General features: G+C 48.7%; 3 protein-coding genes across 3 annotated transcripts; 1 reads left to right on the top strand and 2 right to left on the bottom strand.

The window, feature by feature from the left end:
* The first annotated feature begins 5148 nt into the window (after positions 1 to 5148).
* polr1g (RNA polymerase I subunit G) lies at positions 5149 to 10597 on the top strand. Its single transcript, XM_043681081.1, has 4 exons — positions 5149 to 5198; positions 5450 to 5649; positions 6424 to 6571; positions 9652 to 10597. Exons 1-4 carry the CDS (start codon positions 5164 to 5166, stop codon positions 10247 to 10249), a joined length of 981 nt encoding a protein of 326 aa, XP_043537016.1. The 5' UTR covers positions 5149 to 5163; the 3' UTR covers positions 10250 to 10597.
* Positions 10598 to 11707: 1110 nt separating this feature from the next.
* On the bottom strand, positions 11708 to 21377 carry LOC122542805 (zinc finger and BTB domain-containing protein 17-like). Its single transcript, XM_043680863.1, has 2 exons — positions 21278 to 21377; positions 11708 to 14592 (listed from the first exon to the last, which is right to left on the bottom strand). The coding sequence occupies exon 2, from the start codon at positions 14578 to 14580 to the stop codon at positions 12625 to 12627; it is 1956 nt and encodes a 651-aa protein (XP_043536798.1). The 5' UTR covers positions 14581 to 14592; positions 21278 to 21377; the 3' UTR covers positions 11708 to 12624.
* Positions 21378 to 24908: 3531 nt separating this feature from the next.
* Positions 24909 to 25816, bottom strand: LOC122542940 (nanos homolog 2-like). Its single transcript, XM_043681082.1, has one exon. The coding sequence runs from the start codon at positions 25783 to 25785 to the stop codon at positions 25396 to 25398; it is 390 nt and encodes a 129-aa protein (XP_043537017.1). The 5' UTR covers positions 25786 to 25816; the 3' UTR covers positions 24909 to 25395.
* Positions 25817 to 26100: the final 284 nt, after the last annotated feature.

A 26100-nucleotide genomic window follows, 5' to 3' on the forward strand; every position in this document is an offset into this window, starting at 1 on the left:
GCTTTCTGAGGTAGAGAATTCCACAGATTGTAGAGGGAGAGGGGAAATGATAAGAGGGTCAGACTCCTGAGCCCCTGTTGAAAATCCAACAAGATGTCCCAGCATTGCTTCACCAGCCCAGGTTCTCTCTGCTACATTCCTCTGGGTCCATTTGCATATCCACAGTCTACTCCCAGCACCTTTCTCCTGTTCCCCTCTCCCAACTCATCCGGTTGAATTAGCCAATCAGGTCTCACAGGTCCATTCCCTGATTGCCATGACCAAATACCCCCATTTCACGCTCCATCATCGCTGCTCTAGGTTCATCCCTCTCTCATTCCATGCCACATCCCCAGCCCTTAAGAAACAGGAGCAGGAGTAGGCCATTCCGCCCATTGAGCCTGCCCCCCCCCCCCCATTCAACAGGATCATGGCTGATCCGACATTCCCCACGTTCACTTTCCTGCCCTTTCCCTTTGATTCCCCGACTGTTCCAGAATCAATCTCAGCCTTAAATATACACAAGGACTCTGTCCCCCACAGCTCTCTGTGGCAAGGGGTTCCAAAGACTCACAGCCCTCTGAGAGAAGAAATTCCTCCTCATCTCAATCACAAGTTGGTGCCTCTTCAGACTGTTCCTCCCCTCGTCCTGTAAACCACCATCATGTATGTTCATTAATGGAGACTGTGCTGTTGTGATTTGATTTTATCGTTGTCCTGTATACCGAGATACAGTGAAAAGTATTGCTTTGCATGCTATCCAGCCAAATCCTACCTTACATAAGTACATGAGGGTAATAAAACAGAATGCAGAATATAGTGTTACATCTACAGAGAAGATGCCAGTGAAAGATTAACTCTAATGTATGAGAGGTCCATTCATCAGCCTGATAACAGCGAGGAAGAAGCTGTTCTTGAATCTGTTGGAACGTGTTTTCAAATTTTTGTATCTTCTGCCCAATGGAAGAGGGTGGGAGAGAGTATAACCAGGTGGGAGGGGTCTATGATGATGTTGGCTGCCTTCCTGAGGCAGTGGGAAATGTAGATGGAGTCAGTAGATGGGAGGCTGGTGATAGACTGGGCTGTGTTCACATCCCTCTGCAGTTTCTTACGATCTTGGGCAGAGCAGTTGCCATACTCGTCGTGATGCATCCGGATAGGATGCTTTCTGTGGTACACCTGTGGTACAGCAATTGTAGACATGCCAAATTTTCATAGCCTCCTGAGGAAGTAAGGCGGTGGTGTGCTTTCTTAACCTTGGCTTCGACGTGGATGGATCGGGACAGATTGTTGGTGATATTTATGTGTCGGAACTTGAAGCTCTTGACCATCTCCACCTCAGCACCATTAATACAGACAGACCATCACTGGGCTAGTGATCCAGAGACCCAGGTTAATATCCTGGAAATATCAGGACAAATCCTACAGGTACAATTTGTGACTAATACATATTGGTCTGACTTGCACTATATATTTCAAAGTGGAGCTCCAATCTGTCCACTTTCAAATATGACGCTGTGTTTTTTCTCCTTGATAGAATCTGAGCTCAATTAATTAAATTGGAAGCTAGCCTCAGCAATGGTGACCATGACAAGTATCATAAAGCAAAACAAAAATCTAGTTCACAAACGCACTTAGAGTCAAAGAGAGTTATAGAATCATCCAGCACAGAAACAGACCCTTCGGTCCAACCAGTCCATGCCGACCATAATCCCAAACTAAATTAGTCCCACCTACTTGCACTTGGCTCATATCCTTCCAAACATTCCCTATTCATGAACTTATCCAAATATCTTTTCAATGGTGTAACGGAAGTTCATTCCACACACGAATCATTCTCTGTATAAAAAACTTGCCCCCATGTCCTTTTTAAATCTTTCTCCTCTCACCTTAAAAATATGGCCCCTAGTTTTGAACTCCCCCACCCTAGGGATAAAGCCCTTGTCATTCACCCTATTCATGCCCCTCATGATTTGATAAACCTCAATAAGGTCACCCCTCAACATCCTACGTTCCAGTGAAAAAAGGTCCCACTCTATCCTGTCTATTTTTATGCCTCAAACCTTCCATTCCTGACAACATCCTGGTACCCTCTCTATGTTTAATAATGTTAAAAATCACACATCACCAGGTTATAGTCCAACAGGTTTATTTGGAAGCACTAGCTTTTGGAGCGTTGCTCCTTTATCAGGTAATTGGGCGGCACAGTGGTTAGCACTGCTACCTCACAGCGCCAGAGACCTGGGTTCAATTCCCACCTCAGGTGACTCTCTGTGTGGAGTTTGCACATTGTCTGCGTGGGTGTGCTCCGGTTTCCTCCCACAGTCCAAAAATGTGCAGGTTAGGTGGATTGGCCATGCTGAATTGCCTGTAGTGTTAGGTGAAGGGGTAAATGTAGGGGAATGGGTCTGGGTGGGTTGTGTGTCGGTGTGGACTTGTTGGCCTGAAGGGCCTGTTTCCACACTGTAAGTAATCTAATCTAACTGTGGAGCAGGATCATTAGACACAGAATTTATAGCAAAAGATCACAGTGTCATGCAATTAAATCATTCAATATATTGTTTTAATTGCATGACACTATGAGCTTTTGCTATGAATTCTGTGTCTTATGATCCTGCCCCACTCATTACCTGATGAAGGTGCAGTGCTCTGAAAGCTAGTGCTTCCAAATAAACCTGTTGGACTATAAACTGGGGTTGTGTGATTTTTAACTTTGTCCACCCCAGTCCAAGACCGGCACCTCCACATCATGTCTAATAACGCCCTTCCTATAACAGGGCGACCAGAACTGGACATAGTATTCCAGATGGGGCCTCACCAATGTCATGTACAACCTCAACTTCTCATCTGAACCCCGACACTCAATAGTCTGAGCAATGAAGGCAAGCATGCCCAACGCCTTCCTAACCTCTCTGTCTACCTGCAGCACAGACTTCAAAGAATTATGTCCCTGAATCCCTAGGTCTCTCTATTATACAACATTACTCATGGTCCTACCATCAATTGGATAAGTCTTATCAGGCAAGGAAACCTGCTATGTTTACCCAGTCTAGCCTATGACTCCAGACCCACATGTTCCATGTGCACTCCCCTTCAAGGGCAATTAGAGATGCACTACAAATGCTGACCTTGCTGGCAAGGCCTGTATTCCATGAAAGAATTTGAAACGCTCAACATGGCTTCTCAAGCTTGGTCTCATTTGCACAGCCCCACACTTCCAGTCTTGTCCACCTCTTCCCAAGTTTGATTTCCCTGAGCTCCCCCAGTTCCATTACCTGAATACCAAACCCTTAGACAACAACAACTTGCTTTTACACAGCACCTTTAAAGTGGTGAATCATCCCAAGGTGCTTCCTGGGAGCACCATTGAGTACAATTTGACGGAGCTCCCTAATGAGACAAAAACCCCAAAGAACAGCAGATGCTGGAAATCAGAAACAAAATCGGAAATTGTTGGAAGGAAAAAACTCAGCAGGTCTGGCAACATCTGTGGATGGAAGGCAGAATTAACACACCGCCCTGTTCCCTGCCCAACATCTCTGTCTCAGGCTTAATACAGTGCTCCAGCTTAGCACAAGTTGGAAGAACAGCATTTCATTTTCCACTGTGGAACCCGACAACCTTCAGGACTCAATATTGAATTCAATAACTTTTCGACCTGAGCAACTTCTCCCATGTCCTTATCCCAACCCCCACGTATCAAGCCTTGATATCACATGGGCTGCTACCACAACACTACCCATCATCAGCCACTAATGGTCTTCATTTGCAGCTATTCATTCTCCCAGGCTGACCTTTACTCACTCCTTTGTTTGCCCAACTGTTTTTTTCTCTCTCTCTGGGCTCTATCTCCACCTACTGTTTACTCCTTCCCCCGCCACAGCCATCTTCAACATGTGTACCAACCTTTCCCTAGATACATTCAATTCTGAGGAAAGGTGACTAGACCCAAAAACATTAACCATGCTTTCTCTCCACAGATGCTGGCAGACCTGCTGAGTTTTTCCGGCAATTTCAGATTTTGTGCCTTATGAGTCAATTGGTTTGGAAAGTATAGTCAAAGAAGTGAATTTTGCCCATTGCCTTGAAGGAGGTCAGAGAGGCATGGAGGTTTAGGGAGGGAATTGTTGAGCCTACGACCCAAGCTGCTGAAGGCACAAGCACCAATGAGTGCATGAGCAAAGGGCTAGAATTGGAGGAGCACGGAGACCCCAGAGAGTCATGGGATTGAAAGAGGTTAGACAGAGGGGGCAAGGGTAAGGAGAGATGTGTGAACAACGATGAAGTTGGATGTCACATGACACCCAGTTCTATACTAACAGTTTATTTGAAATCACAAGCTTTCGGAGCGCTCCTCCTTTGTCAGGTGAAATATTGATCCTCTCCACTTTGAGCCGGCAGTTTGTAGCCATGATGTGGAGGTGCCAACGTTGAACTTGGGTGGACAAAGTCAGATGTCATAAGACACCAGGTTATAGTCCAACAGGTTTATTTGAATTCACAAGCTGCTCCCTTGTCAAGTGAATTCTATCAAAACAAAGATAAGCATTTTAAATAGATGGTCCATTCCCTCTTAACAATTAACTTCACCGGATTAGTGAGAGGGCTGTTGTGGTGCAGTGGTACTATCCCTACCTATGAGCCAGGAGACCCAAGTTCAAATCCCACCTGCTCCAGAGGTGTGAAATGGCATCTCTGAACAGATTGATTAGAAAATTAACTCATCTGATTAGTTCAGTCGCAATTTCTGGAACTGCATCTGAAAGACAAATAAGTTTGGCCAACTTTGTCCAACAGCGCTCTCTGCTGCACAAGTGGAATTTCTGTCGGCAGACTTGATGGGTCACAACCCCTTTAAGGGACTTGCTGTGGGAACTAACCACTGGAGACATTTACCGAAACGTATTAAAACATAAGCAATGTTATTCATCATTTAGAAATGAAATCAACAATTCTCAATGACCTTTGTGACTGAAAGGGAAATAATAAAAATAGATATCTTCATCCCCCCCCCTCCATTCAAGTGGATTAGCCTAAAGTTCAGCTTTAAAATTTCCCTTGAGGCTGCACCATTCCATTTTTATAGGGGGGAACAGATGGTGATAAGAATATACAGCAAATACATTTTGTGAACAGCTAAAATTACATTGTGAGCCCAACTTAACAATAATAATCATTAATATTATGAAACAGGTGTCGGATGTAGACGTTTTTCTTCGGTAAGAGAGATATAGGTCAGTTCGATGGAGGTGGACAAGTGAGGGAGCTGGAGATTGTTTCATTAGGAGCTGAGGGAGGGGGACGTTTGTGCTGAATCTAAATAAACGTTGTCAGAGGCTGGGAACGCCGTCCGCTGTATTTAAGAGAAGTTTATAAATAAAGAAAAATTTGTTCCGCGGTGTAGAGTTGGTTGTAAATGTTGATATTGTTGACATGGGGGTAAAGGCAAGACTTGAACTCCCCCCCCCAGTGTCCCACAGGGTGAGCGATGGTTCGGTCGGGTCAAAGGTCGGCACGTGGTTGCCCGGGGAGACGGGCCTGGTCCTCGCCGCCGCCGCCGCCTCGGCCACGGGATGGAGCGGGAGCGCTGGGCCGTGTCCAGCAGCGAGGAGAGTGACATCGAGAGCCCTGACACACCGCCCCGAGGCCGGTGCCTGGAGCCGCTACCAGGTGAGGAGCCCGACCCGAGCCCGAGGCCGAGCATTGCTCACCCGCCTCATGGAGGCACCGGGACCGGGGGGGACTGTTAATGGGGACGGACTGACACCCTCCCCGGGGGGGCTGGTAATGGGGACGGACTGACACCCTCCCCGGGGGGGCTGGTAATGGGGATCGACCCCAAATCCCTTATTCACTTGGGAGACAGAAAAGGGACGGATGAGAAACCTCCAGAGGGGGTGACCTTCCGAAGGTTCATAAAATCATGAGGGGCGTATATAAGGTGATTGACAGAAGGTCTTTTCCTTAGGGCGGGGGATTTCAAGACTAGGGAGGTGTGTTTTTAAGACGAAGGGAGAGAGATTTAGAAAAGACAAGAGTCAACTTTTGTTTTTACACGGAGGGTGGTTCGTGTGTGGAATGAGCATCCACAGGAAGTGGTGGATGCGGGTACAGTTACAACATTTAAAAGACATTTAGATAACTACTAGTGAGAAATGTTTGGGGGGGATATGGACTGAACAGGCAGGTAGGACTGTTTATTTTGGGATTATGGTTGGCATGGACTAGTTGGACTGGAGGGTCTGTTTCTATGTTGTATGATTCCTCCTCCTATGTTGGCTGCAAACTCTCACTCCTTTTGCCGTCTCTTTACATTTTGAGTCCAGTCACCCTTCAGAGCTGCACTCCATGTCAACTCTGCTTTCTCTTGCCTGACCTGCTGGGTTTCTCCAGCCACTTCTGTCTTTGACTTAAAGACTGAGGCTGTTTTACTTGTCGTTTCAGGGCCTGCTAGGGTGACAAAGTTTCAGTGTCCATCGGAATTTACCCCATGTCCACAGGCAACATCGTGTGAGCTCAAGCCGGAGAAAGTGAACGACCCCTCCACAGAACTCTGGCTCATCAAAGCACCCACGGACTTCGATCCACATAGGTGAGCACGCAGAGCATTGAATCACCTGCGAACCTCTCGTTTTAAAATCTCTAAGGGTCAGTGCACCCAAAACATTAACTCTGATTTCTCTTCATAGATCTGCTGAGCTTTTCCTGCATTTGCAATTTTTGTCTCTCGTTTTAAAGCAATGTTATGATAACACTTAGTCACATACTCATGAAGGGGTAAGATGGTGGCACAGTAGTAATCCAGAGGCCTGGGGAATCCAGTTTGAATCCTGTCAGGACTTGTGGAACTTGAATTCAACTAAAAATCACAAACAAGGAAAAAGCACATCTACCAGCATCTGCGGAGAGCAATAGAGTTAATGTTTCAAGTCTGGTGTAAGTTCAGAATAAAATCTAAGTGGAAACTAGTCCCAGTGATGGCGATCACAAAATTATCGTGAGTTGTGGTAAAATACACCTTATTCACTAGTGCCTTTTTTAGGGAAGGACACCTGTCCTTGTCTGGTCTGGCCTGTACCTAACTCCAGACCCACATTTCAACGGCCTTCTGAAATGGCTGAGCAAGCCACCCAGTCATAGAGCCATACAGCATGGAAACAGACCCTTCAGTCCAACCCACCCGTGCTGACCAGATATCCTAAACTGATCTCATCCCGTTTGCCAGCACTTGGCCCATATCCCTTTAAACCCTTCCTATTCATATATTCTTCCAGACGCCTTTCAAATGTTCAGGGTCGAGAGTACGGTGCTGGAAAACACAGCAAGTCAGGCAGCATCCGAAGAGCAGGAGAATCGACATTTCGGGCAAAAGCCCTTCATCAGGAATGAGGGTCGTGGACTTGGGGTGCTGAGAGATAAATGGGAGGGGGATGGGGTTGGGGGCAAGGTAGCTGAGAAAGCAATAGGTGGCTGAAGGTGAGGAAGGAGGAGATAGGTCGGGGGGTGTGGAGTGGATAAATGGGAAAGGTGATGGACAGGTCTGGAGGGCGTTGCCAAGCTGGAGGCTTGGGACCAGGATGATCTGGGTGGAGGGGAAATGAGGAAACTGTTGAAATCCACATTGATCTCATGTGGTTGCAGGGTCCCAAGGTGAAATATGAGGCGTTCTTTCTCCAGACGCGGGTGGTAATGGTTTAATGGCGGACGAGGCCCAAGACCTGCATGTCTTTGGAGTGGCAGGGGGCGTTGAAGTGTTCAGCCACAGGGCAGTGGGGTTGGTCAGTGCAGGTGTCCCAGAGATGTTGTCTGAAACAATCTGCAAGAGGATGTCCTGTCTCCCCGATGTAGAGGAGACTACATCGGGTGTAATGCAGTAGATGACATTGGGAGAGGTACAAGTAAATTCCTGACGGATGTGGAAGGATCCTTTTGAGGCATTGGACGGAGGTGAGGGGAGTGGTGTGGGTGCTGGTTTTGCACTTCCTGCGGTGGCAGGGGAAGGTGTCAGGAGTAGAGTGTGGGCTGGTGGGGGGCATGGACCTGACGAGGGAGTTGTGTAGAGAATGGTCTTTCCGGAACGCTGATAGGGGTGGGAAGGGAAATGTATCTTTGGCAGGGTCCATTTGGAGGTGGCAGAAGTGGTGTAGGATGATGCGATGTTTGCGGAGGTTGGTGGGGTGAAAGATTTGAACCGTGGAGTGGTTCTGTCCTTGATGGGTTGGGAGGTGTGGGTCAAGTGCGGTGGTGTGAGAAGTGGAGGAGATGTGCTGGAGGGCACCGTCGACCACATGGGAAGGGAAATTGCGATCTTGGAAGAAGGAGGCCGTCTGTAATTTTCTGAGATGGAATTGGTCATTTTGGGAACAAATGCAGCGGAGGTGGATGAATTGGGAATAAGGGATGGTGATTTTGCAGAAGGTAGGGTGGGAGGAGGTGGGCTTGTAGTAGAAATGTTGTCATTGTACTAGCCTCTCTCACTTCCCCTTTTATATCTTTTTCCTCTCACTCTAAACCTAAGCCCTCTAGTTCTGAACTCCCCCATCCCAGGGTAAAAACATTGTTTATTTATCCTATCCATGCCCCTCATAATTTTATAAACCTCTAAAAAGTCACCCCTCAGCCTCCAACGCTCCAGGGAAACAGCCCCAGCCGATTCAGTCTCTCCCTGTAGCTCAAACCCTCCAATCCTGGCAACATCCTTGTAAATCATTTCTGAACCCTTTCAAGTTTCATAACATCCTTCCCATAGCAGGGAGACCAGAACTGAATGCAGTATTCCAAAAGTGGCCTAACCAATGTTCATTACAGCTACAATATGACCTCCCAACTCCTGTACTCATGGGCAGAGATGAATAGTTGACAAATGCCAGCAATGTCTGGTCACCTGAAAGGATAAATTATTTGAGTGGGTGTCAGCTATAGCGCTTGTGTTCTGAAGAAGGGTGACTTGACCCAAATTGTTACCTCTGATTTCTCTCCACATGTTACCAGACCTACTGAAATTTTCCAGCACTTTCTTTTGGTTTTTAATTAAATGGGTGTTAGCTATAGCACTTCCCACTCTTCATTCAGAATGGTTTGTGTACTGCAAAGGGAGTGCTGCATGTGCTCTGGTTTCCTTCCACAATCCGAAGATGTGCAGGTTAGGGTGGATTGGCTGTGTTCAACTGTCCTGTAATGCCCAGGGATGTGCAGGCTTGGTGGGTTAGCCATGGGAAATGCAGGGTTACAGGGATAGGGTAAGGGGGTGGGTCTGGGTGGGATGCTCTTCACAGGCTCGTTGTGGACTCAGTAGGCCAAATGACGTGCCCCCACACTGTGGATTATGTAATTTTGATATAATTTTATAAATGCAAAAGGGCTCATGACACTAATCCAAAGAACAAGGGAGTTCTCCCTAGTGCCCTGGCTAATACTCAATGTCATCAAAAGGATTTGTCCAATAAATGTCACTTTATTTTTTGGGAGCTTGCTGTTCACAGACTGATGGCTGTGTTTCCTACAACAGTAACGACACGTGAAAAGCATTTCATGGCTGTGTTGTGGGATGTCCAACGAGCTTGAAAGGCACTACATAAACACACGTTGGTTACTTGGCACTTCAGAGCATGTGATTGTATTTGCAGTTGGCTCTAACTCCCCAGTATTTTCGTTTCTTTTCCGCTCTTTCAGTTTCTCTGGAAGGAAGATCCCGTTGGTTGGTTTTCAGACACTTCGGTCGAAGACGTGCAAGGACAAACTTTATAACGTGTTTAGCACGCCCAGAGGAGCAGGAGGAGTCTGCCTGGTCCTCCCATCAGGCACACAGGGCTGCCCGACATTCGCAGGTTCCGTCACTATTGGCGAGAGTTGGGAGGACACAGGCAGCAGTGAGCCACGCTCCATCCCCACCAGTCCGGCCCCCAGCATCCCGCCAGGCCTGAAGCTGAGGTTCCAGCCTTTTGGCGCTGCCTCACCCTGCCGGCTAACAGCCACCCCACCGGAGCGCGACGATACAGGGGAGCCTAAGGCCAAGAGGAGGAAGCGGCTGAAAGGAAAGGTAGCAGTCAGTGGGGACGAGCCTGACCATACAGCAGTGGCCGGCACCCTGAGAAAGAAAAAGAGCAAACGAGACCAGGAGGAAGCTGGCTTCAAACACTCCGATACTGAGATGCCAAAACCCAAGAACCGAAAGCAGGAGAAGAGGAGGAGGAAAGAGAGAGAGATCCCACAGACTGCGCCCCCCAAGGTGAGTAAGAGTCACAAGAAGAAAAAGAAGCATAAATCTTAATTGTTCACTGGAACTCCTGAGGACATTACCCATTCAGAAAGATTACGTCAAACCATTCACAGGAAACTGTATGGTAAACAGGCTATGCTGAACTGCGATGTATTTAAGAAACTGTCCTTTTCTGTCTGAGTGCACATTTGAGAATTCCAAGGTGTTGGAAGATTTCAAGTGAAGGCAGACCCAGGTTTCTGTCGAGACGCAGAAGCGTGCTGTTCTGTACTCGGCTCTCTCCAGAACATCCACTCGCTCCTCCTTTTGAGACTGCAACACCTGTCCCCCATGCAATCCTTTTGTGTACTGAAGAATGTGTATTTTTTTAAAAAGAATAAATCTGTCATTTGGAATACAGGTTCAGAATTGTGGCAGTCAAGGCTGAACACAGACTCTTTCTCCTTCGTTTCTGCTGTGCTGGGGTCTCTCCAGTATCTCAGCCAAGCGTTGCGTAACTAAGACAGGCAAGATACAGTCCTGTTTAAGCAGAGGTTGACTCCACTGCAGGGATCTGCCTTATGGGAAAGGCTGGGCCTATCCTGACAGGCATCAAAACATGATTCGGAGGGAGATGATTTTGATGCCGCAGAGACCTTTCTCTTGCGGAGAAATTCTAGCACAAGGGGACACAGTTTCAAAATAAGGGGTCTCCCATATAAAATGGAAATGTGGAATTTTTTTCTCAGGATTGTTGGTGTTTGGATAGAGAGTCTGGATCATTGTCAAACAAGACTTGAATATTTATTTTTGATAGAAATGGGAGTTTCTTTTCTATTCATTTGTGGGATAAGGGTTTCACTGGCTAGGGCAGCATTTATTGCCCATCCCTAACTGCCCAGAGGGCAGTTCAGAGTCAACCATGTTGCTGTGGATCGGGAGTCAGGTGTAGGCCAGACCAGGTAAGGATAGCAGTTTCCTTCCTTTAAAGGACATTAGTGACTCAGGTGGGTTTTTTGAACAATCATCGCCAGCATTAGACTCTTAATTCCAGATTTTTATTGAATTCCAATTCCACCATCTGCCATGTAGGATTCAAACCTGGGTCTCCAGAACATTACCCAGGTCTCTGGATTTACAGTCCGGCGATAATATCACTCTCAAGGTCCTAGTCAGATCAGTGGTTACTTAGGTCGGAATTTATTTGGGGCTGTGGGTGTTGCTGGCAAGACCAGTATTTCTTGCTAGGGAGAAGGAAGAATTGTTATTAATAACTAGTAAGGGTACAGGACATGGAGAAGCAGTGTAGACCAGAAGTTTAATAAAATACTCAAAGCAAGCAGTGAGCCTAGTGTGAGGGAGCTACATTTTGAGGGATGCTCAGTTTTGTTATTACCCCTGAGACAGTCTATTAAAGAGGACATCAGTGCAGCTGGACCACAGCAAAGCTCAGCTCAACTTCTTCACTCTTTCACAGGTAATGTCACCAACACCTTTTGCTCAAAGCTTAAAGAACCCAGGAATAAATCATTATTGTTAAGAATCATTTTAATTATTTGTACACTGATCTTAAGACCTTCCAATTAATAGAAGACAGCATACAAAACTCGAGTCTATAAACCAATACTGTTGGAAACCCAAACTGTGGGTTTTCAAATCTCCAAACGTCGATAATCAAACAGCCCTTTCCCAATACCTGAGCAGCTATTGGAGATCAGACAATGGCCACTGACCATATGGTGCCTCCCTCCACTTGCCGCCTTTTGCAGATTTGGCACTGATTTTCCCGTTGACTCTCAGCTTCCCTCCAGCTTGCACATTTTGTTCGGATGCAGAAGGAGATGCATTGAAAGTGTTGGTTTTGCAGGGCTGGGGTGGTTGGATTTCGATCCTGCCCTTGTCTAACACTGAATCTTAACATCCCGATAAGCTCCCTCTAAATCCCTGGTTTCCAATCCTGCTGATTGTGGGATCACTTCGGCCCTTAAAACCAAGAGGGTTTTCTCATGCAAAGTAAGGTATAAAACGGGGGGGGGGGGGGGGAGGGTTTGAATGGAAGAAGCAGGAAGACAATGGAGTGAGAAACGTTGCTTGAGGTAGTCGTTTGCAGATTGGGCATTATGGAGGTGTACTGGAGTATTCCTACTCTTGAATCCCCAATACCATCAGGCAACCTCGTCCTGTTCTCTGCCATCCCCACGCTCCAACCCAAACCAGGAGCGAGATGTACTGCAATGGCGAATGGAAAACCGTGGCTGAATATCCACTGGAACCAACCCTGTCCATCCATCTACCACAGTCCTGGCCACAAGAGACTAATTCAGAAATGGGTCCAGATATCAAAACTGGGATCTTTAGCCCCCGTGTGGCTCACCCAGGAGGCCACAATGCAACAGAAGATTGGGTGTGACACAGAGTCCTTGGTTGTGGGAGGGAAGGTGAGACGGTCAGTCCACGTTCCTCTGACCATTCGATGGCCTGTCCAGCTCTGAGGTCATCAGTTTCTTCATCCAGCAGCCGGCGGAATGTGCCGCCGCATCTTTTTTGCGCTTGAACTTCTCACCGCACGTCCCACAGGGGTACAGGTGGCTCTCGAGGTGCCGCTCCAGCTCTGGCGCGCCCTGGAAGATCTCGAAGCAGACCCGGCAGAGGACCTGGCCCCGTGAGAGGTGGCTGGCCATGTGGCGCAGGTGGCCGTGCTTGCGGTAGCTGCCCTGGCCGCACAGCCGGCAGGCGTAGCGGGAGTCGCCGGCATGGGTGGTGGCATGGAGCCGCAGCTCAAGCTCTCTCGGGAACTCCTGCCCACACGCCCGGCACGCGAACCTCCCGACCTCGCTGTGGGTGGCCACGTGCTCTGCCAAGTGGCCTCGCTGCAGGAAAGCCTTGCCGCAGATCTGGCAGGAGTGTTTGCGTGGCCCACTGTGTTTGCCAGGCCCAGAGGTCACGGTCTTGGCAGGACGCCGCCGCTGCTGCTTCCCCTGCCCGGCCTCCGTGCCCTTCTTGTGGCCAGGCGCCCGTGACTGCTTGGCCACTTTCTGCCCTTTCTTGCCACGCCCAGGCACTGCCCCCCTGGACAGCGCGTGGTCCAACACCTGGGTCCTCTCCCACCCCGGGCGGCTGGGTTGCTGCCTGCCGTTGGGGCGAGCGTGGCACACGCCGCTCTCTGTCCCGCAGCACTGTGAGGGGGCTCGGGCACACTCTGCCTTCCCCCGGGCCTTGGTCTGGCTGCGAGCCGGGGCTCTCCCCTCAGTCGGGCAGCAGGCCTGGCAGCTCCATGCCCTCCCCGGGATCCGGGCCCGAGGCCTCCCCTCGTCCTCACTGGGCGCTGGGCTGGGGCTGTCTGAGCTGGAGGTGCTGCCCTCGCTAGAGCTGCTGAAGGAGCCCTCATCGTCCTCCTCCTCCGGGTTCTCCAGCACCAGGTCGTCGTCGCCCGGGAAACGCACCTCTCCCTCCTCCAGCTCGTAGTCCTCTGGCGGGCCCAACCCCGGGGAGACCCTAGCCTCTGGCTCCCCTCCTCCCCCCACCCTCACCACCGTGATGCCACTGAGCTCCAGCAGCAGGGGGTTCCCCTGCCCTGGGGTCCCTACCTCTTCCTGCTCGGGGGCCTCCACCTTCAGCCTCTTCATGCCTCCAGCCCCCTGCTCCTCGGGGATGCCTCCTTCCCCCTCCCACCTCCTCTCGGGGGCCTCCTGCTTCACCTCGGGGGTGGGGCTGCGTGGGTCTGCCCCCTGGCCGCTCCCTGCGCCCCAGCCCTGGCCCCTCCCGCGCAGGCAGCCGGGGAGGTGTTCCTGCAAACCGCGGGGCTGCTCGAAGGCCAGGCCACAGAGGGGGCAGCACAGCCTGGGGGGGCTGGGCGGACCCTCCACACCCTCCTCCCACGGCCCCTCCGGTGTTTCGGACTTGACGGTGACTGGGAGTTGCTGTTGCTGCTGCTGCTGCTCTGGGATGTCCTCCGGCCTGCTTCTGTCCCAGGGCCGCAGCTCCACCCCGAAGACCAGCGGCTCACCCTTGCCACCCTCCGAGACCTGAGGAGGAGCCATTGCCGCCTCCTCGCTGCCCCCGGCGGAGAACCGGGGAGCGCCGTAGAGCTTCAGGAAGTTGAGGGAGGCCCGGAACTGGTCGGGGTCGGAGGGCAAGGACACCAGGCGGCCGGTGTACATCAGCTGGAGGATCAGGTCGAAGTGGTCAGGGCTGACGGCCTGCGAGCTCAGGCACACCTGGGACGCCTCCCCCGGCTGATTCACGAAGAGCTTGTGGAAATAGGAGCTGCAGGCTGCGAGCACCACGCGGTGCGCCCGAAAGTGTACGTCACCCACCGTGATGGAGCAGTCGCAAAGGAAGCCATACTCCAGCTGGCAGCACAACTGCTGTAACACGTGGTCGCTGTGTCTGGCCAGCTGCATCCTGCCCGCCACCTGTAACACAACCACACGTGCCACACTTAATACACCCCCAGAAGAAAACATCTCTGACCTCCCCCATAAGAAAACTTTCACTTCATCTCCAATGTTCCTGAAGACTCGACCTGTTCCTACGAACCTGCACCCCAAGGTCTCTCTAAGGGGAGAGGAGGGCCTAGTGGTACTATCACTGGACGGTTAATCCAGAGACTCAGATAATGTTCTGGGCACCCAGGTTCAAATCCTGCCGTGGCAAGATGGTGAAATTTGAATTCAATTAAAAATCTGGAATTAAGAGTCTAATGGTGGCCGTGAATCTATTGTCAATTGTTGCAATAGAACCCATCTGGCTCACCCATGCCTTGTAGAGAAGTGAATGGCCATCCTTTCCTGGGCTGGTCTGTATGTGACCCCAGGCCCACGACAATTTGGTTGACTCCATTAGGCATGGGGTATTAAATGCTGCTCTGGGAACCTGGGTACAAATCCCACAGTTGAAAATGTGTTGCTGGAAAAGTGCAGCAGGTCAGGCAGCAACCTAGGAACAGGAGAATTGACGTTTCGGGCATAAACCCTTCTTCAGGAATCTTTCCTGAAGAAGGGCTTATGCCCGAAACGTCGATTCTCCTGTTCCTTGGATGCTGCCTGACCTGCTGCGCTTTTCCAGCAACACATTTTCAGCTCTGATCTCCAGCATCTGCAGTCCTCACTTTCTCCTACAAATCCCACAGTGGATAGGGGAATTTGATTTCCAATAAATGCTGCCCTAGCCAGAGATGCCAACATCCCATAAATGAATTAATTAAAAACTGAAATTACTGGCAGCATCTGTGGTGAGAAAATAAAACCATCCTTTTGGGTCCACTGACCCTTCAACAAAACTACAGAATGTTCAGGGGGAGTTGGTTTAGATCCCATGCAGATGGTGTAATTTGAATTCCATACAAAACAAATTCTGGCATTAAAAAGTCAGTTTAATGGCAATGGGTGTTGAGTGTAGTAAAAACCTGTGTGGTTTGCTATGTCCTTTAGGGAAGGGAATCAAATCATACAGTACGGAAGGGAGTCTGTACCATCAAAAGTACACTCGTCCCACTTTCTCAATCCAGACGCATAGCCTTGAATATTATGACACATCAGATGTTCTTCCAAGTACAGAGGAACCTCGATTATCCGAATATAGAATTATCTGGCAAGATCGCAAGGTCCTGATGCTCAGCTAAGTTATGTGAGCCGGCATTCAAATATCCGGAATTTGATTAACTGAATGAAATATTCCCCACTCGTGTCCTTCGGATAATCAAGATTCCTCTGTACTTTCTAAAGCTCTGCCAGCCTTATCCGGTCTGGCCTACACTTGACTCCTGACTTTTGACTGCCCTCTCGAAATTAGGGATGGGCAATAAACAATGGCCTAGCCAGTGACATGCATTTCCCATCAATGAATAAAAAAAAAAATCCCAAGTTACTTCAGGGAAAGGACAAGCAGACACAAACTGACACCAAGTCACACAAGGAGATGTTAGCTTGACTGAGAGTTTCGTAGGTGTTTGAGGTCATACCTTTAAAAGACAAGAGGCAGAAAGGTTTAAGAAACCCCAGAATTTAACGCCTTGGCAGTAGAAGGCCAATGGTAGAACCAAGAAAATCAGGGATGTTTCACAAGGCAGGAATTAGAGGCATGCAGAGAGTTTAGACCATAGTAAGGGCTGCAGGAAGTTACAGGGATCAGGAAGGGTGACCACCTAACCCAGACTTGCCAGGACCACCCTGAATTTGAGGCGTGTATCTGAACTTGCCTCCTGCAGTGTCTGATAATGCTGTGATTTCATTCTTCGTGCACACAGATCGCAGAGCTTGGGATCTGAGTACCCTAGAGAATGGGTCGTAATAGGCTACACTGTTGGTACAACAAGTAATTAGAAAAACTAATAGAATACCAACGCTAATTACAGAAAGAATAAAACATAAAATTCGGAAAGTTTAGCTTCAGTGGTGGAGAATACTGGTGAGATCACCTCTGGAGTACTGTATACAATGTCAGTGACCTTATCTAAGGAAGTAAATACATTGGGAACAATTCAAGGAAAGTTTATGAGACTGATATTGGAATAAAGTCACCTCTCACTCTTCGGAACTCCCAGTGGATACAAGCCTAGCCTATGAGATCAGCCACCCGTTTTTAAAAGATTCATTTACAGGATGTGGCTGTAGCTCCCTAAGAGGCTGAGCAGTGTAATGCCCTGGGTTTGGGCTTCAGTCTCTGGAGACATGGGTTCAAATCCCACCACTGCCAATGTTACAAGTCAGTGCACTGTTAAGTTGCTTCTTGAACCTTCCTCAGTGACAGAGAAGGCACCTTTTGTGCTTATTCTCATTTTAGATGAGTTTGACACCCAAGTGGTATTATCGCTAGCCTATCAATCCAGAGAACGAACCAATGTGCTGGGGACCCAGGTTCAAATCCCGCCACAGCAGATGGTTAAAATTAAATTCAATAAAAATCTGGATTTAAGAGTCTAATGATGACCATGAATCCATTGTTGGAAAAACCCATCTGGGTCACTCATGTCCTTTACAGAAGGAAACTGCCATCCCTACCTGATCTAGCTGACATGTGACTCCAGACCCACAGCAATGGAGTTGACTCTGAACTGCCCTCTGGGCAATAAATGCTGGCCTAGCCAGTGATATCCGCATAGGTGAAAGTGAGGACTACAGATGCTGGAGATCAGAGTCAAGATGAGAGGATGGTGGAAAAGCACAGCAGGTCAGGCAGCATCCGAGCAGCAGGAAAACTGAAGTTTCGGGCAACAGTCCTTCATCAGGAATGAGGCAGGGAGCCTCCGGGGTGGAGGGGTAAATGGGAGGAGGAGTGGGGCTGGGGAGAAGGTAGCTGAGAGTGCAATAGGAGAATGGGGGTGGGGTGAAGGTGATAGGTCAGAGAGGAGGGTGAAGTGGATAGGTGGGAAGGAAGTTTAGCTGGTAGGACAGGTCATGAGGATGGTGCTGAGCTGGCAGGTTGGAACTGGGGTAAGGTGGGCGGAGGGAAATGAGAAAACTGGTAAAGTCCATGTACTGTGAATGAATTTTTAAGAAGGGTAGTTTGGCTTATGAGGCTAGACAGGCTGAGCTGTACATTTCTTTTTAAATGGAGGAAGTGCCAGAACTATAATCCAGTATGGAGGAGATGTTTCCCCTTGTGGGAGAATCTGAAACTTGGGTCACTGTTTAAAAATAAAACTGAGATAAGGTGAAACTGTTTCTCACATGAGACTTTGGAACTCTCTTCCTCAAAAGGCACTGGAAGCTGAGCCCTTGGATATTTTCAAGGAAGAAGTAGATAGATTATTGAAAACTAGTGGGGGTAAACTATCAGGGGTAGGAGACAATGTGGGATAATCAGATCGTGGGAGGAGGAGACCATTCAGCCCCATGTGCCTGCTCAGCATTCTCAATCATCTGCCTCGTACACCACACTTCCCATAACCCTTAACATCATTAGGGATTAGAAATCCATTGATCTCCATCTCGAATGTACATGATAACTGAGCTTCCACTTTGGGCATACATGATTCAAAAGATTCGTCACCCTTGGAGTAAAGAGATCCCTCCTCATCTCGGTCCTAAGGGCTGCGTTCACTCCTCAACTAGGAGAAATATAACTCATGAACTTACTCTGTCTATCCCTTTGAGAACATTGCAAGTCCACAAGATTGCTTCAGGTCCTTCAGAACTACAGAGAATACAGTACAGGCCATAGCCCTGATCTTACTGAACGGCAGAACAAACTTGAGGTGCCAAGTGACCTATTCCTGCCCCTAATTCGAAGGTTTTAAACTCCCCATTGACATTTCTCTTACATTCCGTGGCGAGTGTTGCAGAGGTCAATCCTCAGATGCAGGAGGCACCAAGTTAATCCAGAGGGCTAAACCTCAGGAGAGGGGAGTGGGATTGGGTGAGCTGGAGAGAAAGAGTAGGCCGGGCCCTAGAGTGGCAATGAGATTAGATCACCATATATCTAAGCCCAATTATTGAGGTGATGGCCTAATGGTATTATCGCTAAATTGTTAATCCAGAGACCCAGGTAATAACCTGGTAATAAATGCTGGTCTAGCCAGTAACACTCATATCCCATGGATGAATTAAAAAGAATTCCAGATTTTAAAAAAATTGAATTCTAATTCCACCATCTACCAAGGTAACGACCTGGGTTCAAACCCTACCTTGGTAGATGGTGGAATTTGAATTCAATTTTTAAAAAATCTGGAATTCTTTTTAATTCATTCATGGGATGTGGGTGTTTACTGGCTAGACCAGCATTTATTGCCCATCCCTAATTGCCCCAGGCGACAGTTACGAGTGAACCCCATTGCTGTGGGTCTGGAGTCACAGGTAGGCCAGACCAGGTAAGGATGGCAGTTTCCTTCCTTAAAGGACATTAGTGACCCAGATGTTTTTTTCCAGACAATAGATTCATGGTTCATCATTAAGGCTCTTAATTCCATGTTTTTATTGAATTCAAATTCCACCATTTGCCATGGAAGGATTCGAACCTGGGATCCCGGAACATTACCTGGGTCTCTGGATTAACAGTTCACGATAATACACTCAGCCACAGCCTCCTCCAATTTCAGAGTCTAATCATGACTGTAATCCTTCAAAGTTATGGTATGGCTCATTCACACTCACTACAATGACTGGGGAGGTAGTGGCCTAGTGGTATTATCACTGGACTGTTAAACTAGAGACCCAGGTTCAAATCCTATGTTGTCAAATGGTGAAAGTTGAATTCAATTTTTTTTAAAAATGCTGAATTTAAAAATCAAATGACCATCAACCCACTGTTAGAGAAACCTATCTGGTTCACTATTGCCCTTTAGGGAAGGAAATTCCAAAACTAGAGGGCATAGGTTTAGGGTGAAAGAGGAAAAATTTAAAAGGGACCTAAGGGCCAACTTTTTCATGCAGAGGGTGGTGTGTGTATGGAATGAGCTACCAGAAGAAGTGGTGGATGCTGGTATAATTACAGCATTTATAGAGTCATAGAGATGTACAGCATGGAAACAGACCCTTTGGTCCAACTCATCCATGCCAGCCAGATATCCCAACCCAATCTAGTCCCACCTGCCATCACCTGGCCCATATCTCTCCAAACCCTTCCTGTTCATATACCCATCCAGATTACTTTTAAATATTGGGGTTCAAGACTCTGACCTATCACCATTATCCCCACCTTCATCCACCTATCACACTCTCAGCTACCTCCCCCCTCCCCCAGCCCATCCCCCTCCCTCTCCCATTTATCTCCACCACCTTGGCTCACAGCCTCATTCCCGATGAAGGGCTTTTGCCCGAAACGTTGATTTTCCTGCTCCTCGGATGCTGCCTGACCTTTTGGGAATTGTAGTCCACCTTAATCAAATAGAATCTCTACAGTGTGGAAACAGGCCACTTGACCCAACAGGTGCACACCAATCTCCGAACAGCATCTCACCCAGACCCAGCTCCATCCCTATAACCCTGCATTTCCCGTGGCTAACCCACCTAACCTGTACATTATGGTGCAAGTTAGCACAGCCAATCCACCCTAACCTGCATATAGAGTCATAGAGATGTACAGCACAGAAATAGACCCTTCGGTCCAACTTGTCCATGCCGACCAGATATCCTAACCTAATCTAGTCCCATTTGCCAGCACTCGGCCAATATCCCTCTAAACCCTCCCTGTTCATATACTCATCCAGGTGCCTTTTAAATGTTGAAATTGTACCAGCCTCCACCACACCTTCTGGCAGTTCATTCCATACACGCACCACCATCTCAGTGAAAAAATTGCCCCTTTAAAAGGTATCTGGATTGGTATATGAATAGGAAGGGTTTAGAGGGATATGGTCCAAATGCTAGCAAATAGGACTAGATTAGTTTAGAATATCTGATCGGCATTGACAAGTTGGACCGAAGGGTCTGTTTCCGTGCAGTACATCTCTGTGACTCTACAAAACTGTCATCCTTACCTGGTCTGGCCTACATATGACTCCAGACCCACAGCAACGTGGTTGACTCTGTACTGCCCTCTGGGCAATTAGGGATGGGCAATAAACACTGGTCTGGAAAGTGATCCCCTCATCCCATGAATGAATGAGAAAAGCTCCTGGCACCATTTTAAGGCCGTGAGGAAAATCTCTCCCAGGCCAGAGGGATGCATAAGGCTGCTCCAAATAACCATCAGTGTCCCTACCTCTAAGGCAGGAGGCCGACTAGCTCCAGAGGATGTATGTGGCAGCTTAAACTCACCACCAGCCGCCTCTCCCTCTCCACAGAGAGACAGCAGCCTGACAATCCCCCCCGAGACTTTACCTTTATTCACAACATGCCTGAACAGGTTGATTAGAGATCATCCCCAGTGGCAATCAGACGTTGCCTTGCCCCCACTCGCCTACAAGGCATTCCCCTGGGGCATGGGAGCTGCAGGGAGAGCATTCGACCCACTCACTGTCATCGCCATGGCCCATGCTGTTTCCCCACTCTCCACCGCGAAGATTCTGTTTGTAGATTTCAGGGGGCAGCCAAAATTGGGGCTCTCGCAAGTTGACTGCAGTGTGACTATTTTGCAAAATATTTTGTTTAAAAATATATATTTATATATATATATATATATATATATATGCAGCTGCTGGAGCGCCCCACAACAACTCACCTCCTTCCCCTCTGCAAATTGATACACAGACGCTGCAAATTGATACAGGCCTCCCGGGCCAACGTTCTAGGCACTTCCGGTCCATCAGCCCGGCCACTAGGAGAGCATGCGCAAACCCCCCAACCACCGCGCCGCCTGCCGGGAGATGTAGTTCCTCCGCTACTGGGTTTGTAGTTCCTCAACTCCCACTCATCGGGGATGGGGAAGCGTGCACTTGCATTGCTGTAGCGCCTCTCACGACCGCTGGGAGGCCCCTTGCAGCCAATAAACTGACCCTTGGAGCTGGAATTTAGGGAAAAGAGAGGAGGGTCGGGAGTGGGTGGTTGTTTGGGATGGGGATGTGGGAACTGATGAGGTGTGCACTGCAAGATCCCACAAATAGGCCTGTGATCTTACAGCGAAAAGGGCTGGTACCAAGAGACCAGCAGATGTACCAAAGCTACTGGTGGCCAATGACACACCACATGGATTACATTCACTTTGTAGGAAATCTTTCAGCCAATTTAGAGTCATACAGCACAAAAACAGACCCTTTGGTCCAACCCATCCATGCTAAGTTTCTCAAACTGAAATAGTCCCATTTGCCAGCGTTTGGCCCATATCTCTCTCTAAACCTTTCCTGTTCATCTACTGTTCAAATATCTTTTAGATGTTGTAACTGTACCCACATCTACTACTTCCTCTGGCAGTCCATTCCACACACAAACCACCCTCTGTGTGAAAATGTTGTCTCTTAGGTCCCTCTCACTTTAAAAATATGCCCCTTAGTTTTGAAATCCCCTACTTAGGGAAAAGACCCCTGTCATTCACCTTATCCATGCCCCTCATGATTTTATAAACCTCTATAAGGTCGCCCTCAACCTCCTATGCTGCAATGAAAATAATCCCAGTCTATCCAGCCTCTCCTGATATCTCATTCCCGGCAATACTGGCCAAACGCTGGGCCAACTTCCGACAAATGGGATAATTCAGTTTGGGAATTCCAGGCGGGCCTATGGAATTCATTGCCATGGAGCACAGTGGAGGCTGGGACGTTAAATGCCTTCAAGGCAGAGATTGATAAATTCTTGATCTCGCAAAGAATTAAAGAGGTACGGGGAGAGTGCGGGAAGTGGGGTTGAAATGCCCATCAGCCATGATTAAATGGCGGAGTGGACTCGATGGGCCGAATGGCCTTACTTCCACTCCTATGTCTTATGATCGTATAACACCTTGCTAAATCTCTTATGAACCTTCTCTAACTTAATAGTATCCTTCCTGTAACAGGGTGACCAGAGCTGGACAGAGTTCTCCAGAAGAGACCTCACCATTGTCCTGTACAACCTCAACATGACGTCCCAACTCTAATACTCAAAGGTCTGAGCAATGAAAGCAAGCGTGCTAAACGCCTTCTTAACCACCCTGTCTACATGTGATGCAAACTTCAAACAACTGCAAAAGGAAATGACCAGATCATTGAACCGATGTGTCATTGATTGGGACAGAGTTCTCCAGAAGAGACCTCACCAATGTCCTTTACAACCTCAACATGACGTCCCAACTCTAATACTCAAAGGTCTGAGCAATGAAAGCAGGTGTGCTAAACGCCTTCTTAACCACCCTGTCTACATGTGATGCAAACTTCAAACAACTGCAAAAGGAAATGACCAGATCATTGAACCGATGTGTCATTGATTGAGGGATGAATATTGTCAGGGCAATGTGGATAACAATCTTCTTGTTGTGACAATGATTTAAGTCATATCCTGTTTACAGCCACTGACTCCCCCCTCTCATCTTCCTTTTTTTATACTCCATTGCATTTGAAATAAAGGACGCTAGTCCATCTGCCAACCTGTTACCCACTGAACCTGGATGCTAACCTTTTGTGATTCATGCACTCGGACGCTGCCATCACCCCTTCCCCCAGTTCCTATGTTCAGCAGCTTCCTGCAGTCTTTCCCTATTTAATAATATTCAGCTCTTCTCCACTTTCTGCCAAAGTGCACACAAGCAGCAGTGACCAGTTAATATGCATTAGCCATGTTGATCAAAGAATCAGGTCCCTGGGGTGGGTCTCCCTCCTCTTCTGTAAGGTAGTGTTGCTGCAACAGTATGAGTTGGAGCCAATACATGTGCTGGAGAGGCACAGAGTAGTCCCGGCCCGAGACATTGACTTTCCTGCTCCTCAGATGCTGTCTGACCAGCTGTGCTTCTCCAGCTCCACGGCTATTGAGTCTGGCTTCTAGCATCTGCAGTCCTTATTGTCTCCAAGCCTGGGTAGGACTTCAGTTTGATGTGGGCGGCACGGTGGCACAGTGGTTAGCACTGCTGCCTCACCGCGCCTGAGACCCGGGTTCAATTCCCGCCTCAGGCGACTGACTGTGTGGAGTTTGCACGTTCTCCCTGTGTCTGCGTGGGTTTCCTCCGGGTGCTCTGGTTTCCTCCCACAGTCACAAAGATGTGCAGGTCAGGTGAATTGGCCATGCTAAATTGCCCATAGTGTTAGGTAAGGGGTATATGTAGGGGTATGGGTGGGTTGCTCTTCGGCGGGTTGGTGTGGACTTGTTGGGCCGAAGGGCCTGTTTCCACACTGTAATATAATGTAAAAAAATGTAATGCACAGGACAAACCTAACGTGCTCAATTTCCCCTTGTGTGTGGCTCAGTGGTTAGCACTGCTGCCTCACAGTGCCAGGGACCCAGGTTTGATTCCAGCCTTGTATGACTGTCTGTGTGGTGTTTGTACGTTCTCCCTGTGTCTGTGCGAGTTTGCTCTGGTTTCCTCCCACGGTCCGAAGATGTGTAGGTTAGGATTGGCTGTGCTAAATTGCCCATAGTGTTCAGGGATGTGCAGGCTATGTGGGTTAGCCATGGGAGACATAGGGCTTATGGAGATTAGGTGGGATTCCCTTCGTAGGGTTGGTATGTATTCTCTGCGCTGTAGGGACTCCATGAGATGTTTGTAAGGGAATCCCCTATACCTGGGATTAACCTTGTGACACTAATCTTAGGAGACCGTCACTGATAATGCAGCTGTCCCACAGCACTGCACAGGGACAGTCAGCTGAGATCAGCAACTCTGAAGCAGGACATGACCCTACTATTTTTTTTATATATATTTGTGGGATGTGGGTGTCACCCATCCCTAATTGCCCAGAGGGCAGTTAAGAGTCAATCACATTGCTCTGGGTCTGGAGTTACCTGTAGGCCAAACCAGATAAGGATGGTAGATTTCCTTCCCCAAAGGACATCAGTGAATGTTCTGACTCAGAGACACAACTGCCATGATCCTTAAGGAATATTCAATTACAATTTTTAACCAGGACGAAACATCCTTTTTGATTGGCACCACATCCACAAGCATCAACCCCCTCTACCACTGACGCTCAGTAGCAGCAGTGAGCACCATTTACAAGATGCACTGCAGCAGCTCACCAAAGATCCTCAGACAGCACCTTCCAAATCCACGACCACTTCCATCTAGAAGGACAAGGGCAGCAGATACATGGGGACACCATCCCCTGCAAGTTCACCTCCACTCACCATTCCAATTTGGAAATATATCGCCGTTCCTTCAGTATCGCTGAGTCAAAATCCTGGAATTCCCTCCCTGAAGTGCATTGTGGGTCAACCCACAGCACACGGACAGCAGCAGTTCAAGAAGGCAGCTCACCCCCACCTTCTCAAAGGGGCAATTAGGGACAGGCAATAACTGTTGGCCCACATCCAACATATGAGTGAAAAACAAACACAGCCCTCCCTTCTCCTGAGCAGAGAAGGAATGCGGTGAAAAGAAATCCAAAACAAAAACACTAGCCAGAATTCAGAAAGGAAAAGGCTTTAATGTACAATTATATTTCCGGAGGGGGTGTTTAAAAAAATAAAATGTTCCTTTTGTTTGGAGAAACAGTCATTTCTTGAATCACTGTCCAATCGAAAAAAACTTTGATTGTTGATCGACGTAAGGAAAACGTAAATCCGTCCCCTCGTTCACTGGGGGGTGTCCCTCGGAAAACTGTCCTTATTTTTCAACATTATTGGTGCTGCCATCGCTATCTATCTACAAATATTTCTTCTTTATATTTTACACTGTACATTCAACGGGAGGTCTTTCCTCTCTGCCCCCCGCGTGCGCTCTCAGCGTTTCGATCTTTTGCCTACAGAGTTCCGCCCGTGGCTGCGATACAGGGACTGCCTCTCGGGGTTGAAGCCGCAGTATTTCAGGGTGTGCGCGGTGTCGCCGGTCGCCTGGCACAGAGGGCAGACATAGTTGCGCAGGATCGGGCACAGCACCCTGCCGCTCTCCGTCTTCAGCGCATGTGAGGCGTACACCTTCCGCGACTCGCCGTTGTGCTTGCAGAAGGTGCAGACACCACCCGCCCTCTTCGACGGCTTCTCAGCGCCCGGGCTGCTGGCGCCGGGGGGTGGGGCCTCCGTACCCGCCTCCAAGGCTCCCTCGGCCAGCGGGCTGACCGTACCCAGCTCCTGCCCGCCCGCCACGGGCCTCCAGATCTCCTCCACCCTCATCGATAGCTGCAAGTAGTCCTTCCATAAGTCGAACTCCTGGCTCCGGGGAGAATGCGTCTGGGGCTTTCCATCCATGGGGGCGGGGGGGTGGGGTGGGAGTTTTGGGGGTGGGATGGGGGTGCTGAACCTATTGAGGAACCCTACCAACTACTCACCACAGGAGCAGTGTCACCAGTAATCCATCAGGATTCTTTAAAGGGTCAGAGGAGAGGAGGGGTTGTAGCAATGAAATACCAGGAGGGTGTGGCCAAGTGTATTTTAATTTTAAAGCCCACTTGTTATAGTTTCTGGTCCCAGGCAGGTATCAAGTTTACA

This window comes from Chiloscyllium plagiosum, chromosome 41, assembly GCF_004010195.1.
Source record: "Chiloscyllium plagiosum isolate BGI_BamShark_2017 chromosome 41, ASM401019v2, whole genome shotgun sequence".
Lineage (NCBI taxonomy): Eukaryota > Metazoa > Chordata > Chondrichthyes > Orectolobiformes > Hemiscylliidae > Chiloscyllium > Chiloscyllium plagiosum.